This window comes from Orussus abietinus, unplaced genomic scaffold, assembly GCF_000612105.2.
Source record: "Orussus abietinus isolate OABI.00-Male unplaced genomic scaffold, Oabi_2.0 scaffold522, whole genome shotgun sequence".
NCBI lineage: Eukaryota > Metazoa > Arthropoda > Insecta > Hymenoptera > Orussidae > Orussus > Orussus abietinus.
The window spans coordinates 37,779-52,724 of record NW_019394703.1 but is presented as its reverse complement, the minus strand read 5'-3'; the positions used below and the strand labels follow the sequence as shown (position 1 = coordinate 52,724).

At 39.2% G+C, this 14,946-nt stretch overlaps 1 protein-coding gene across 1 annotated transcript in view; it reads right to left on the bottom strand.

Moving 5' to 3' along the window:
* Nucleotides 1-7,112: 7,112 nt before the first annotated feature.
* LOC105698995 (whirlin) overlaps nt 7,113-14,946 on the bottom strand; it is a gene marked incomplete at its 3' end in the record, with an annotated part of 42,849 nt that continues 35,015 nt past the window's right edge. The window contains exons 10-11 of the mRNA XM_023433026.1: nt 7,488-7,569; nt 7,113-7,223 (exon numbers count right to left, since the gene is read on the bottom strand). Coding sequence (XP_023288794.1) covers nt 7,113-7,223; nt 7,488-7,569 — 193 coding nt within the window. The remainder of the gene's footprint in view (nt 7,224-7,487; nt 7,570-14,946) is intronic.

The following is a 14,946-nucleotide window of genomic DNA, read 5'->3' as shown; positions in this document are numbered from 1 at the left end:
GGCGCAAGGCACGATTTAGGGGGCAACGTTTACACAGGCAATTTTCCCTATATAAATTACACTGTAACAATTAAATTTAACAGCGATTAAGATGATACGAAAGGGGCTGAGAAATTTAATCGAAGTCGATAAATTATTATTCATCTGTACCCTTTTTGACGGGGACGTCATTTTGAATACCCAAGTGGGAACATAAGCTGTCGCGTCCCGTTACCGACATTTATATTTATTTTAAAGTCTCTTACAGTTTACGTTGAGAATTATACGAATTTAAGCGTTCCATGTACCATTTCGGTAAAGTAATGTCAGTGCCCTGTGCGATCCAATAAAGTTAATGGAATAAAAAAAAGATGAAAGCGTTTAGCTATACGAATAGTTGTGTCGCCAATAAGGCAATAAAGATTAAGAATNTTTTAATAATTAGAAGGCTTAGGAAAAAATAATCGTGTGTACAAATTCTTTGGATGAAATGATTAATTTACGATACAAAAATGGTTAAAATTAATGCTATGGTTTTTCCGGTATTTCTTTTTGAAGTTTGAATTCCGTCAAATTGACGGGTCCCGTAAACCTAGTGTTAAAAAAGAGTGTTGTATTCGAATCGACTGAGTTGAAGGGGATTTCACTTCTCCTTAAAGAGTTTGGTGAGGTGGCGTCGAAATGATTTCTCAGAATTACGTAATCGACTCAGACATAATTTTTCTCCTTCGCCTTTCAGATTTCATAATCCAAGATGGAGTCCTGGCTGAGCGACGTTCAACGCGTGAGGATTCCGCGTCCGAAATTCGGTAGCGGAAATTCCGTCCGCCGCTCGAATTCGGTGGTCCAGAACGTCCGACCGGAAATACACGCAAGACAGGGACAGGATGTCGCAAAAGCCACGGAAGAGTTGCGGCAAGCTCTTCAAGATAAGCTCTGACCGAGCCGGACCAGGAAGAAGGATCTTTTTGCATGTCGAACGTTCGACTTTCGCCCTGAGAACCGTGAATTAGTGATGGATTGAACCCTCGAGCTTTCCGACTTGGCAATTTCCCATTATTTCCTGAAATTATCGTAAGCACCTGTCTGTAAAACTGAGGCCTAATTATCTAGATTGGACCCGTTGATGAGAAAATTTCAATTTTTATGAGGGAGCAAATTTCCCGAGGGAATTTTTCAAGCTAATTTAAAGAGGAAATTTGAAAAGCAAATTTGATTAACCAATTTCTACATCGAACTTAATGGGGGAAGTTTTAAGAGCAAATTTAACGAGGGAATTATTCCCCTTAGAAATCGGTTATCGACCGACGATTTCATAATTATATCTCTAGTCAGGGAGTTTCGGATAATTTTGTGCCATCGTCTCGAGAAATGTTGGGAATATTAAACGTCGGCGAATTAAAAAGTTATATAAGTGTGGTTTCATGGGAGATTTTGAAAATCAAGCAGCTTGGAATTCATTTTTGTAAGAAATTGGAAAGGACTCGTTAGGGCTGGTGAACACGAAAATTATTCGGATATTCTGGATATCCTGGATATATGCCATTTGTACATACGACTACCGTAACTCGCGATGATCTATATTTTAATACTGTTATCACCCTCATATCTATATCGTAATGTTATGAGTACGTAATATTAATTAAAAGCGTGTCCTCGGTGAGGACGGGCGCGTTGAGCTTAACATAAAGACGACAAATATTACGACACTTTTAATACCAAAATCCAGTGAAGTACATCCCAGGAGAATTTTACTATAAAGTAGTTTATTTTAAGGAGCATATTCGTTGTATTAACCCTTTTAGTGTCGGATAACGAAATATCGTTGTTTTACATGTGCTAACGACTTCGAGTGGCACTAAAAGGGTTAAGGTGAAGTGAAACACGTTGAGGAACTTGATTGACGTCGGTAAAGATTTTTCTAAATACCTACGTTGCCGACGTTCGTTTTTATATTGACAGCTGTGTCGAATTATATTGGGTATTGGACTAAATGGCATACTTCACCTGTCGTTTTCGTACAATAAATATCAAGAAATCGAAGTAAAACTCCAGAAATCCCCTGGATTCATGCTTTCTGGGGCCCTAATTGACTGCAGAGAGACTCCCTGCGCCATCTGTGATTTTTGTGTCAACTAAATTTTCACTCCGAGACCTCGTATTACCATCGTTTTAGCAAAGCAACGTATGACACTTATTTGCCTTTATCCCGTTCAAATACGAGTTTATCGATTATTAGAGTGTGCCAAATTGTCGTCTAATTATCCTGACACTTTCGTTTCATATATTATGGCCTTCAATAATTGTATATTGATCGAAATATGAGAGCTCGACGCTATTTAGTTCTGGTCTGGGCTAAGTTAACAGATTTTTCCTCCAAAATCAAGATTTTGAAAGTGTCATGACAATTCTTAGATGAGAAAGTTTCAGACAGTTTGGTCCAATACCCTTAAAAATAAGTGTTTTATTCGAATCGACTGATTTGAGGGGTGTTTCACTTCATCTTAAGAACCTCCATCGTTATTCTGGCGATTAGTTCGAGAATAAGGAAAACATTTTGTATCCTTGTTAAAATTTGGAGCACCGATCCTTCGTTCATCCTTTGGTTTGTTAACATTGACAATAATTGACGATTATATTTGTTAATGAATTTTAGCTAACAGATGGGGGTGAAATTTTCACGAAAATGCAAAACGATATCCAAGACATGAATGCAAATTATCATATCACTTTTTTTACATCAAGGTGGATATCTTCTCTTTGTATATAGAACCGGTGCGATTTACAAAGTGCGATACTTGTACGTCTCGATGTCTTTACATTTTTAATATATATATATAGAATATAACGTACCGTCGTAATAATTAGATGCGTTAAGTTTAAATTTTAAAGTTAATTAACAATTCATGATTAAATTCAACTCCTGCGAAGCTGTCATCGATCCTAGAGCTAAATTTTTACACGCCCCGATAATTTCCTTTTAACAAAGGTATGAATGTCTTTCTTTTTGGAAATCGAATTCTGCGATGTAGATTTTTGCGCTTAACCGACAGCGATAAGGAAAACAGATATTGTTAATTTTACAAATTAAGATGTAACGCGTGACGGTACGCCATTATGTAAACATTCGGTTAAGAAATATTTTAATATAACAACAAACACTGTACGAATTACTAGAACTTATTTTTTGCACTACCAAATTTGAGCGAAATACCTTTAAAAAACGAAGCCTGGCACCTCAAAGAAGACCGAGAACTGATACCGCAGTCTTTATCAAAAAATGAAACTATGNCTAAATATTTACAAAATGTACGATATTCGTTAAATATATAGAAAATATAGGACTAATATTTTGTGCTACTAGGGATGATTAGTTGTAGCAAATACAACGTCGTAACCAAATTTGAGCGAAATACCTTTAAAAAACGAAGCCTGGCACCTCAAAGAAGACCGAGATTTGATACCGCAGCCTTTATCAAAAAATGAAACTATGATTAGTTGTGGCAAATACAATGTCGCAACCAAATTTGAGCGAAATATCTTTAAAAAACGAAGCCTGGCACCTCAAAGAAGACCGAGAACTGATACCGCAGTCTTTATCAAAAAATGAAACTATGATTAGTTGTGGCAAATACAATGTCGCAACCAAATTTCAGCGAAATACCTTTAAAAAACGAAGCCTGGCACCTCAAAGAAGACCGAGAACTGATACCGCAGTCTTTATCAAGAAAATATGGTTGCCCATATGCGGCAACGTGCCCAAGAAATGACGTGGGCAAGAAATGACTTTACGAAGAATGCCCGAAGACAGCATTCGAGGATCTTAATGACGTAACTTCCCCTAACTGTGCAAATTAATATGCATCCTCCTATCGATGTCCGTGAGCCTTATTACCTCCACGTTCTGGGAACAATGCCCAGGACCTCCATCCCGCAATTTTTTAATTACGTATATGTTTAGAATTATCTTTCCTTTTAATAGTTTATACCTGAAATAAACATTGTTCGTGTCCCTTCTGCTCATTTCCCCTTTCCAAAATACATTATATTTTAGTTTTGACAGGCCTTTCAAATTACGGTGAGCCTTATTACTCAAAGTTACCTTATATGCATTAACCCTTTTCGATCGGTGCCGCCACAGTGGCGGCATGATCTTGTTCAATCACTTATGAAAAAATGATTCCGAAAAACTAAACTTCCTCCGACTATCTGGTACTCCCATCACAGAAATTTGTCGATCGCAAAGGATTAACGGCGTTCACCACCAAAGTGGGGACGACCACCCCCACCGTAGATGGGGTTAGTATTTAATTCGGTGGGAGGTAACTAAAACATACTTTTCGCTCGGATGATGGAAACGCGACGCGTAATGGGCGGTGTTTGGCGATGGTCGAAAAATAAGTGCGTACTTTGTACAGTGGCGGACATGAATGCCTCCCCTACAGATACGGCATCGCCTGTGCAGGATGGGAGGGCATTGATGTCTCCCAGTGTACATTGTGGACATGAATGCCTGCCCTGCAGGTACGACATCGCCTGTGCAGGATGGGAGGGCATTGATGTCTCCCAGTGTACGTATAGGACGCACAGAACGACTAGTCGTCTCCGACGTGGCGTCGAAGCGTGGGTGACACCCGACACCCACACACGTCAGTTGCACACTCCACCTAAGATTCGGCAACGGTTGTCAAGGAATGCCCAAATTCCGAGCAAGAGACACAAAAATCGTGAAAATACTGCTCCACGGGGACAACGATCTTGAGCGTATTTCTCAATCGATCGAACCCAACGAGTGTTCGTTTTAACCCTTTGCGGACGAATGTCGCCAAATAGTCGCCCAAAAGCCTTTATAATGGAATAGTCGTCCGCAAAGGGTTAAAGATAAAACGTTGACGGGGGTTTACATGGGAGCGATTTTCGAGTAAGCACCCCCTTTCTAGTTAAATAAGCATTGAAATTATGTCGTTGCATTTTTTTATTTGAAAATGACCACTTATCGAAAATCCCTCCCATATAAACACCTGTCAGCATTTTATCTTTAAAACGAGTATTCGTTGGACTCGATCGGTTCAGAAATACGCTCAAAATCGTTGTCCCCGTGAGGCCCTGCCAAATCGCAGGAGTGGTGAGTGCCCTTAAGGTGAAGTGAATCCAGAGGATTTCTGGAGTTTTACTTCGATTTCATTATAATTAATATACGAAAACGACAGATGGAGTATGTCATTTAGTACAATGCCCAATATAATTCGACCCAGCTCTCAATATAAAGACAAATGCCGGGAACGTAGGTATTTAGAATAATCTTCTTTATCGACGTCGATCAAGTTCTTCGACGTGTTTCACTTCACCTTAATAGTCCTTTAAAAAGAAAAAGGGGGACAGAATAAATTCGGTAACGTGTAATAACCGACGAAAAACACCGTAAAGACCATGGTATTTTTGGAATAAAGTGCGTTCGAGGGGAGGGTTTTCTTTTGGGTCCTAACTTGGTTAAACTAGTGGACGAAAAATCCGACAATCTGTCCAAGCCTCTCGGAACCTAGTGCATCATCGGAAGGCCACGAGACGGAAACGTCCCTAGCATCCAATCGGAATTCGATACGATTACGCCGGATATCCGGATTGGAGACTCCCTTGGTGGTTGTCGCTCACGAAGAACACGTATGGACAAACGGACAAGTGGAGCGGAACGGGACGGACATAGAGAAAAAGGGAGCTAATAGGATGAAAAAGGGAATCGCGAGAATTTTCATTCGAGCAATTCCACCTCTGACAATTTTTATCGAGCACCCTCCATCACATTCGGATTAGCTCCCTAACCGCGGCTAGATTTATAGTTTCAAGTAAACCGATTATTTTATTTAAACGCTGATGCATCGTCCCGAGCCAGAGAATTGTTTCAAAATAAATAGAATAGTTTAAATGCGCCCATAATTATGAAAGTGGTCTAAGTCATATATTTTTTGTTTCGAAATTACATTGAATTAATTTCGTTTGAAATAATGTGGCGTGAAATAACTGATAAACTCATTTTTTTTTTCAATTTTGACTTAGACCACTTTCATAATTATGGGCACAAATCTCCTCGGGAGGGATTTTGTGAATTTTAATAAATAGTCGATGGAATGAAAAGAGAGATTTGGAAGTGGCCGACACTCTAAGACTAGTCGATGTTGCTTTACCTGCAATTTTCCATTTCTGACATCTATTTCAGACTAAGTCTATAGACTGCCGAGAACTATTTATTGCGCGACTAGCGTTTTTGTCAGAGGAAAAAGGAGAGACATTCGCCGGCTCTATTCTATCGAACGACGCGGCTACATTTAGCGACTCGAAGAAGTATATTTCTATTGCAGATAGAAAAGGTAACGCTCGTGTCTACGGAGTTGTAAATAGTTGAAATGGCTGATCTAAACGTCTTTTTCATTTCAGAGCCGCTTAGTCGAAATTAAGGATTTTTTTTCTCCTTCAATTTTACAAATTGCCTCCCTCACCTTCCAAAAATTTCACCGAGTTAAATAGGAATTGGTTGCAGTAGATTTCGCCATTTAAATGCATATCTTGATATAGAACGAGGTATTACAATATTTATATCCCTTCGATCAAACGTTTCTGAAATGGCGAGCTAAATTTCTGTTCTAGATTTCGAGAAACGAGACTATATATTTTTCTATGTAACAGTAACACAGAATACCTCCATATAATAACCTGATAAGCTTCTGATAGATCCTCTTTCTACGAATGCAACACGAATTACTCACACCTCGAAAACTACGAATACGATTTGCCGATATATGTATTTAAAGTAAACATTCTTGTAATTTACATCCATCGTCTTATTAATGAATTTCATCTAAGACCGTTTCAATAGGTGATAATTCTTTTTTTATGCACATTTAAAGGAAATAAGATAAACAACAGACAGAATTACAATTCCTCCGTTAAGTAATTGCTCGAGATGAATAAATTAGATTAAATCCAAAGTAGGTCGACCTCAACATTTTTTTTCGTGATCGTAATATTCGAGGAATCATCGAGCTAATTAGAATAATTTTTTTACCTACGCGTCTACCTAGACTTTCTTTAAATATAGTACAGAAGAAACGGAATAACCGGAGCAAAAGTCGACTCACCAAATTGTCGGGATGAAGATGATGATGACCGTAGTCCCTGGCGTTCCCCCGGGAACCCCCTGGTGAACTGTGCCGTCGACCTCGATCGTTTTCCGCCTCGTCTTCGTAGTCCTGGAAAGAAAAGGCTTTCACTGTTTCGTTACAAAGAAATGGAGAAAATGAAATAAGAAAATGAAGGAAAATAATGAGAAATGGACGTGTCAAAAGAATCGAAGAAAAAAAAAATCGGGACGAGATATACCGGGTTTCGTTCCCACTTCATCTTACGAGCGCCTACAGATTGGTTCCTGTCCTCTCTTCCTCTATCTCCCTCCCGTTCATCACGGATCAGCCACTCTCTCTCACTCTCCCACACGCAAGTGCTCTATATTGTACCTGATTGTCACACTCGTCATCGTTGGAGAGGGCGAGGTCAGAGGTTGCGACCTGATGCTGATGAGCTCTCCTGCAGCCCACTCTGGAACATCCATCGCCGTGACCTTGAACTTGAGGCATCTTTCAAGGGCACCCTCCCTTTCCCGTTCTACACCCTAAAGGGCCTCCGATGCGATTTCGAGAGGACGAGAGATGTCGCGATTGATTTTTCTTTTTCCTCGTCGTTTATTCATTTTAATTATGCTAATTGTTTTCCTATTATGATCAACTAATTATTAATTCTTTTTTTTTTAATAAGGATTTTTCGGTTGCTCCTTAATTACCGAGTCAATGTATAAGCTTTCACAAGGTTAACGTGAAATGAAACACGTCGAGGAACTTGATCGACGTTGATAAAGAAGATTTTTCTAAATGCCTACGTTGCCGAAGTTCGTTTTTATATTGACAGCTGTGTCGAATTGTATTGGGTATTGTACCAAATGGCATACTCCACCTGTCGTTTTCGTACGATAATTATAAAGAAATCGAAGTAAAACTCCAGAAATCCTCTGAATTCATGTTTTCTGGGGCCCTAATTGACTACAGAGAGGGACCCCCGGCGCCATCTGTGATTTCCAGGTCAATTAAATTTTCACTCCGAAACCTCGTATTCCCATCCTTTTGGCATAGAAGCGCATACAACACTTTTTTTGCCTTTATCCCGTACAAATGCGAGTTTATCGATTACCAGAGTGTTCTAAATTGTCGTAAAATTGTCCTGACCCTTTCGATTCTCATATCAGAGCCTTCGATAATTGTGTATTGATCGAAATATGAGAGCTCGACGCCATTTTGGTTCTGGTCTGGACTGAGTTAAACAATTTTTTTGAAAGATCCAAATTTTAAATGTGTCAGGACAATTCTTAGATGATCAGGAGTCATGTGTCAAAGTTTCGGACAGTTTGGTCTAATGCCCTTAAAAAAAAGTGTTGTATTCGTATCAACTGATTTGTAGGGTGTTTCACTTCACCTTAACGTGGATCTCATCTGATATTAGGGATGTTTTCCAAAATACTGCCAATGCTCGTTACTTGTATATCAATTGTTCGTGCCTTCAATTTCCAATTTCCTTAACTACTCGCCAAACGAATAATAAAAGGGAGGAAATCGTAATTCCCTCCACGTCGAGAAGTTTACGGAAGGGTTCTCTAGAACGCAAAGCTTCAACCGGAAGATAAATATGGAATTCATTTACATTTTTTAAGTCGAGGACAGTTTCAAGAGAATATCTCGGGACGAAGACTACTCGAGGGACGAGAAACCAACGAGGACATGTTCGGAATTCATTTACACTCGTTGTGTACGGATTTCCATGATTTACCCGCCAGAAACTGCATAATTGCCCTACACGTGCCAAATACCTCTCATTTTGGCCACTTCGAGCGATCCCATTGTCCCCCTAACTTTTTAATGAACAAAAATCATTTATGCACTCCCTAGCGCTGTTATAGGTAATCGGAACATTATCTTACAGATCCCAATGACAGAAGCCAAAACACTTACCCACCAAGCACGTTATGTTACAGTTACATAACACTTCATTAACATGATACATGACAAATGTTATTAAGAATATATATATATATTTGGCTATTTTAGTTACCGATAAACAAAGAAAGTAGGTTTTCAAGGGGCCTTCTGAAACACGTTTCATTTCGTATGTACTTGTACATTTGCTCAATTATTTCATTTAATGTACTTGAAAATTCAAAATCTCCTTCCTTTCGGGTCATCTCATTTGAACCCTAATTAATGACCTTTTGTGTGAAAAGACTACGGAATAAAATAGAGAAAGTTATGTTAATTTTATTAAAATTAACTTGCGCCCAACAGTTTTATGCCGAACAGCCCTTGACCTAGGTCGCGTCGGGGGCGGACTTTCGACATTCGACCTAAAGAAAAATTAATAAAATAAAACTATAGGAAAGTATTAGGAAAAGGAAGTCCGGTCTGGACATCTTTTCGGTCCTATCTCATTTACTACCTCTTCTCCGACATCCGATAAAATCCCAACGAGGAGAAATACGCCGAATGAAAGGCAATTCCAGTTCGAGGACGAAGTAATGCCACGGCCAAGAGACGGTGCAACTTACGTGCACCGAATCCCTCGTGCATCGCACTTTCGAGCACACACGTTTGTCCACGGAAATCGGGCAACACACGGTCCCCCTCATTCTCGCCAAAAGTTCCCTAGACCGACCGGATCGATCGAAAGCTCTGGCCTGAATTCGCGAAAATGGACAGCCAATGTGGCATCGCGTTACTCTACGTATGTACATACGCGGGTAACTCGATCGTGTCGCGGAAAGTTAGTCGACTCTACATGCACGCCACGCACTGGCGATGTGCATGTATGTATGTGCACGTGCAGCTCGTAGGTACGGCAGGTACATACAGAAGATTGTCGGGTACTGTGCAGCGAGAGTGCATTCGCGGATCTCCTGGAAATGGGACTGCCATTCGATTTTTCCTGATCGGCCTGGGACTCGAGTTGACACCTCCAAATCCCTGCATGGAACGAGAAGCACTGTCACTTCCGGTGAAAGTAGCAGGCGGAATTTTCATAGTTTTGCAAACCTTTGGGGGTATTGTCATTTTTCGCGAACATTACAGATGGAGGTTTAATGTGTTTCGGGGGCCCGGGGCATGTCATTCCCACCAAACACCCTATATTACAGTGACATAACACTGAAATAACATGATATATAAGGAATGGAGTACTGTCACTTTTGGTAAAGATGACAAGTGGAATTTTCACACGTTTGCAAGTCGGGGGTACTGTCATTTTTCGCGAACATTAGAGATGGAGGTTTGACGTGTTTCGAGGGACTGGGACTAGTCATTCTCACCAAACACCCTATTTTACAGTGACATAACACTGGAATAACATGATATATGACGAATGGAGAACTGTCACTTTTGGTGAAAGAGGCATGTGGAATTTTCACATTTTTGCAAACCATTGGGGGTATTGTCATTTTTCGCGAACATTACAGATGGAGGTTTGACGTGTTTCGAGGGACTGGGACATGTCATTCTCACCAAACACCCTATATTACAGTGACATAACATTGGAATAACATGATATATGACGAATGGAGAACTGTCACTTTTGGTGAAAGAGGCAAGTGGAATTTTCACATTTTTGCAAACCGTTGGGGGTATTGTCATTTTTTGCGAACTTTACAGATGGAGATTTGACGTGTTTCGGGTGACTGGGGCATGTCATTCCCACCAAACACCCTATATTACAGAGACACTGGCATAACATGATATATAATGAATGGAGTACTATCACTTTTGGTGAAAATGGCAAGTGGAATTTTCACATTTTTGCAAACTGTTGGGGGTACTGTCATTTTTCGCGAACATACAGATGGAGGTTTGACGTGTTTCGGTGGACCGGGGAATGTTGTCATTCCCACCAAACACCCTATATTACAGAGAAACTGGCATAACATAATATATAACGAATTGAGTACTGTCACTTTTGGTGAAAATGGCAAGTGAAATTTTCACATTTTTGCAAACTGTTGGGGGTACTGTCATTTTTCGCTAACATACAGATGGAGGTTTGACGTGTTCGGTGGACCGGGGAATGTTGTCATTCCCACTAAACACCCTATATTACAGAGAAACTGGCATAACATAATATATAACGAATTGAGTACTGTCACTTTTGGTGGAAGCAGTAAGTGGAATTTTCATATTTTTGCAAACCGTTGGGCGTACTGTCATTTTCTGCGAACATTACAGATGGAGGTTTAATTTGTTTCCGGGGACCGGAGCATGTCATTCCCACCAAACACCCTATATATTACAGTGACATAACACCGAAATAGCATGATATATAACGAATTGAGTACTGTCACTTTTGGTGAAAGTAGTAAGTGGAATTTTCATATTTTTGCAAACCGTTGGGCTTACTGTCATTTTTCGCGAACATTACAGATGGAGGTTTAATTTGTTTCGGGGGACCGGGGCATGTTGTTATTCCCACCGAACAAGCTATTTTACAGTGACATAACACTGGAATGACATGATATATAACAAATGTTGTTAAAAAGATACATTAATATCATACGACGTTGAATTATTACCGTTCGGTAACATCGTTACAAAATTGTAAGCATTGCAATTATATGATATTAACATGTAACATGTTACCGATATTATATTTTTTAACATACTAGCATAATAAGAATACATTCTTTACTTCACGACTATTGTCGGATACTACATTTGTATAAAAAAACACGAGAGATTATTCTAATATTTTCCTTCCGCTATCTCATTATGGGAACAAAACGTGCGATTTTGATTTTAAATATTTTTGAAACGTTTATAATGTATTCGGCAGATAATATTTAAAAACATACCTGTATTAAAATGAAACGAAATATTTTGTATATCTGGTAGAAAAATATTATGAAAACACATGGAGGTAATATTATATAAATATTATAGAGATAATATTCTAAAGTAAAAGTTTTGCAACTATTTCAAAGGTCTGCTAAATATTTACAAAATGTACGATATTCTTTAAATATATAGAAAATATAGGATAAATATTTTGTGCTAGTAGGGGTAATGCATTATTATGGGAGGCCCGAGTGGTATGTACGTGTCGCAAATTCGCGAAAATTAATGGCAAACGTGGGGTCGCGTTACCGCACGGCCATGCGCACGTAACTCGATCATGTCGCGTTAAGTCAGCCGCCTCTGTACGGTACAAGTGTACAGTGCATGTATACACAATGCAAATACATGCAGGCTATTTCCGTTCGGGCGGATCCAACCGAACCCGGGGGTGCTTTTTACCCACGTGGGCGGGACGCGTCACATTGAGATTTCAAAAGTGGTGGAAAAGTTCCGGAGCTTTTTTCACCTGCCACTCAAAAGCTCCGATCCGAGCTACAAAGACGTCAGGGAATTTTCGAAACATCAAAACTTTATCGCAAAAGAATATAAAAAATGCCTACAAAGGGAACGATATTCGGAGTGATGTACACAGTTATCTAATTGAAAAGGACGAAGAGTTTAAACCACCGAATAAACACGACATATATGTATATTTTTCAGACTGAAGGCGATATGAAAGAGTCAACCACAAAATCAACAACAAGAGTCAACATCAAGAGTCAACAACAAAAAATATATATATTTTTTTTTTTCGATTCTAAGCCTCTAAGAAGCGTAAAACATCGAAAACATACCTGGGCCGCGCCATTTTGGTTCGAGCTCATGATAAAGAAATATTTTTTCGATGAAAAATGATCTTTCATGAGTTTCAAGATCTACTTTAGGGCTTCCATATTCACGTGGTGAAATCTGAAACGAATTGCATGATCTCTCAGATATATATCTGAGAGGTCAAATCGTTTATTTTACGATTACACGATTATATACTATATAATATAATATAAAATAACATATATATATATATATATATTATATAATCGTTGGGGAAAGTATTCTCCGAATTGGGGGTACCGATTCGTTTCGGATTTCATCACGTGAATATGGAAGCCCTAAAGTAGGTCCTGAAACTCATGAAAGTTCATTTTTCACCAAAAATTTATTTATTTATCATGAACGAACCAAAATGGCGCGGCTCGGGTACGTTTTCGATGTTTTACGCTTCTTAAAGGCTTAGAATCGAAAATGAAAACTTTCAGGATCCAGCTTGAACAATTTAGAATACCGTAGAAATGGAATATTATAGAATCAGATGGGAAAATATGGTAAGTACTTTCACCAACGATTGCAAGAGATTGGCTTGTCCCAGGGCTAATACGTGTTTTTAGAGCAAAAATTTAGTTTCAGCTAAACGTCATAGATGGCGACGTTGGTCCTAAACAGTCGTTAGAATAATGAATTCATGGGAATTCAACAGTTTTACGTCCATATCTTTATCATTACTTTACCGAAATGACACATGACTTCAGTTCGTATAATTCTCAACGTGGACTGTAAAAGACTTCAACATAAATATAAATGTCGGTAACGGGATGCACCAGCTTATGTAATCACATGAGTATTTAAAACGGCATTACCACCAAAAAGGGTACAGATGAATTTCAATTTATCGAGGTCGATTAAATTTCTCCTTGACTTTCATATCCTCTTAAAGGGGATAAAAGACGTTGAAGGAAGCAGAAAACACGGAGGGGAAGGAAACTTCGAAAACGTCTACACACGGATGAAACAAAGGATTATTAACATTTAAAGAAAATATATACATACTCTCCTTCGTGCTGGCGAAATTGTCAGTTACTTGGAAATCTTCCTAGAGAATCTCTCGAAAATGAAATCTTTTGATGCCTAGACTATGATATTCGTCCCCGCAATGATTTGATTCCTCACCTGGCCGCCCTCGATCGGTCCTCTCCAATTATTAAAATTTAAAGAAAATATATACATATTCTCCTTCGTCCTGGCGAAATTGTCAGTTACTTGGAAATCTTCCTAAAGAATCTCTCAAAAATGAAATCTTTTGGTGCCTAGGCTCTGATATTCGTCCCCGCAATGATTTGATTCCCCACCTGGCCGCCCTCGATCGTTCCCCTCCAATTATTACAATTTAAAGAAAATATATACATATTCTCCTTCGTCCTGGCGAAATTGTCAGTTACTTGGAAATGTTCCTAGAGAATCTCTCGAAAATGAAATCTTTTGGTGCCTAGGCTCTGATATTCGGCCTCGCAATGATATGATTCCCCACCTGGCCGCCCTTTATCGGTCCTCTTCAATTATTAAATATTAAAGAAAATATATACATATTCTCCTTCGTCCTGGCGAAATTGTCAGTTACTTGGAAATGTTCCTAGAGAATCTCTCAAAAATGAAATCTGTTGGTGCTTAGACTATGATATCCGTCCCCGCAATGATTTGATTCCCCACCTGGCCGTCCTCGATCGGTCCTCCCCAATTATTAAAATTTAAAGAAAATATATACATATTCTCCTTCGTCTTGGCGAAATTGTCAGTCACTTGGAAATCTTCCCAGAGAATCTCTCGAAATTGAAATCTTTTGGTGCTTAGACTATGATATCCGTCCCCGCAATGATTTGATTCCCCACCTGGCCGCCCTCGATCGGTCCTCTCTAAATTTGATACGAAGGAAGGCCTCAGAGAGTCCAAATCAAGTCGTCATCGCAATATGTAGGCTCCTTCACCATTACGATTTCAGGTGAAGTGAAACACCCCTCAAATCAGTCGATTCGAATAAAACACTTATTTTTAAGGGTATTGGATCGAACTGTCCGAAACTTTGGCACGTGACTCGTAATGATCTAAGAATTGTCCTGACACTTCAAAATCTGGATTTTGGAAGAAAATTTCTTAACTTAACCCAGACCATAACAAAAATGGCGTCGAGCTCTCATATTTCGATCGACATACAATTATTGGAGGCTCT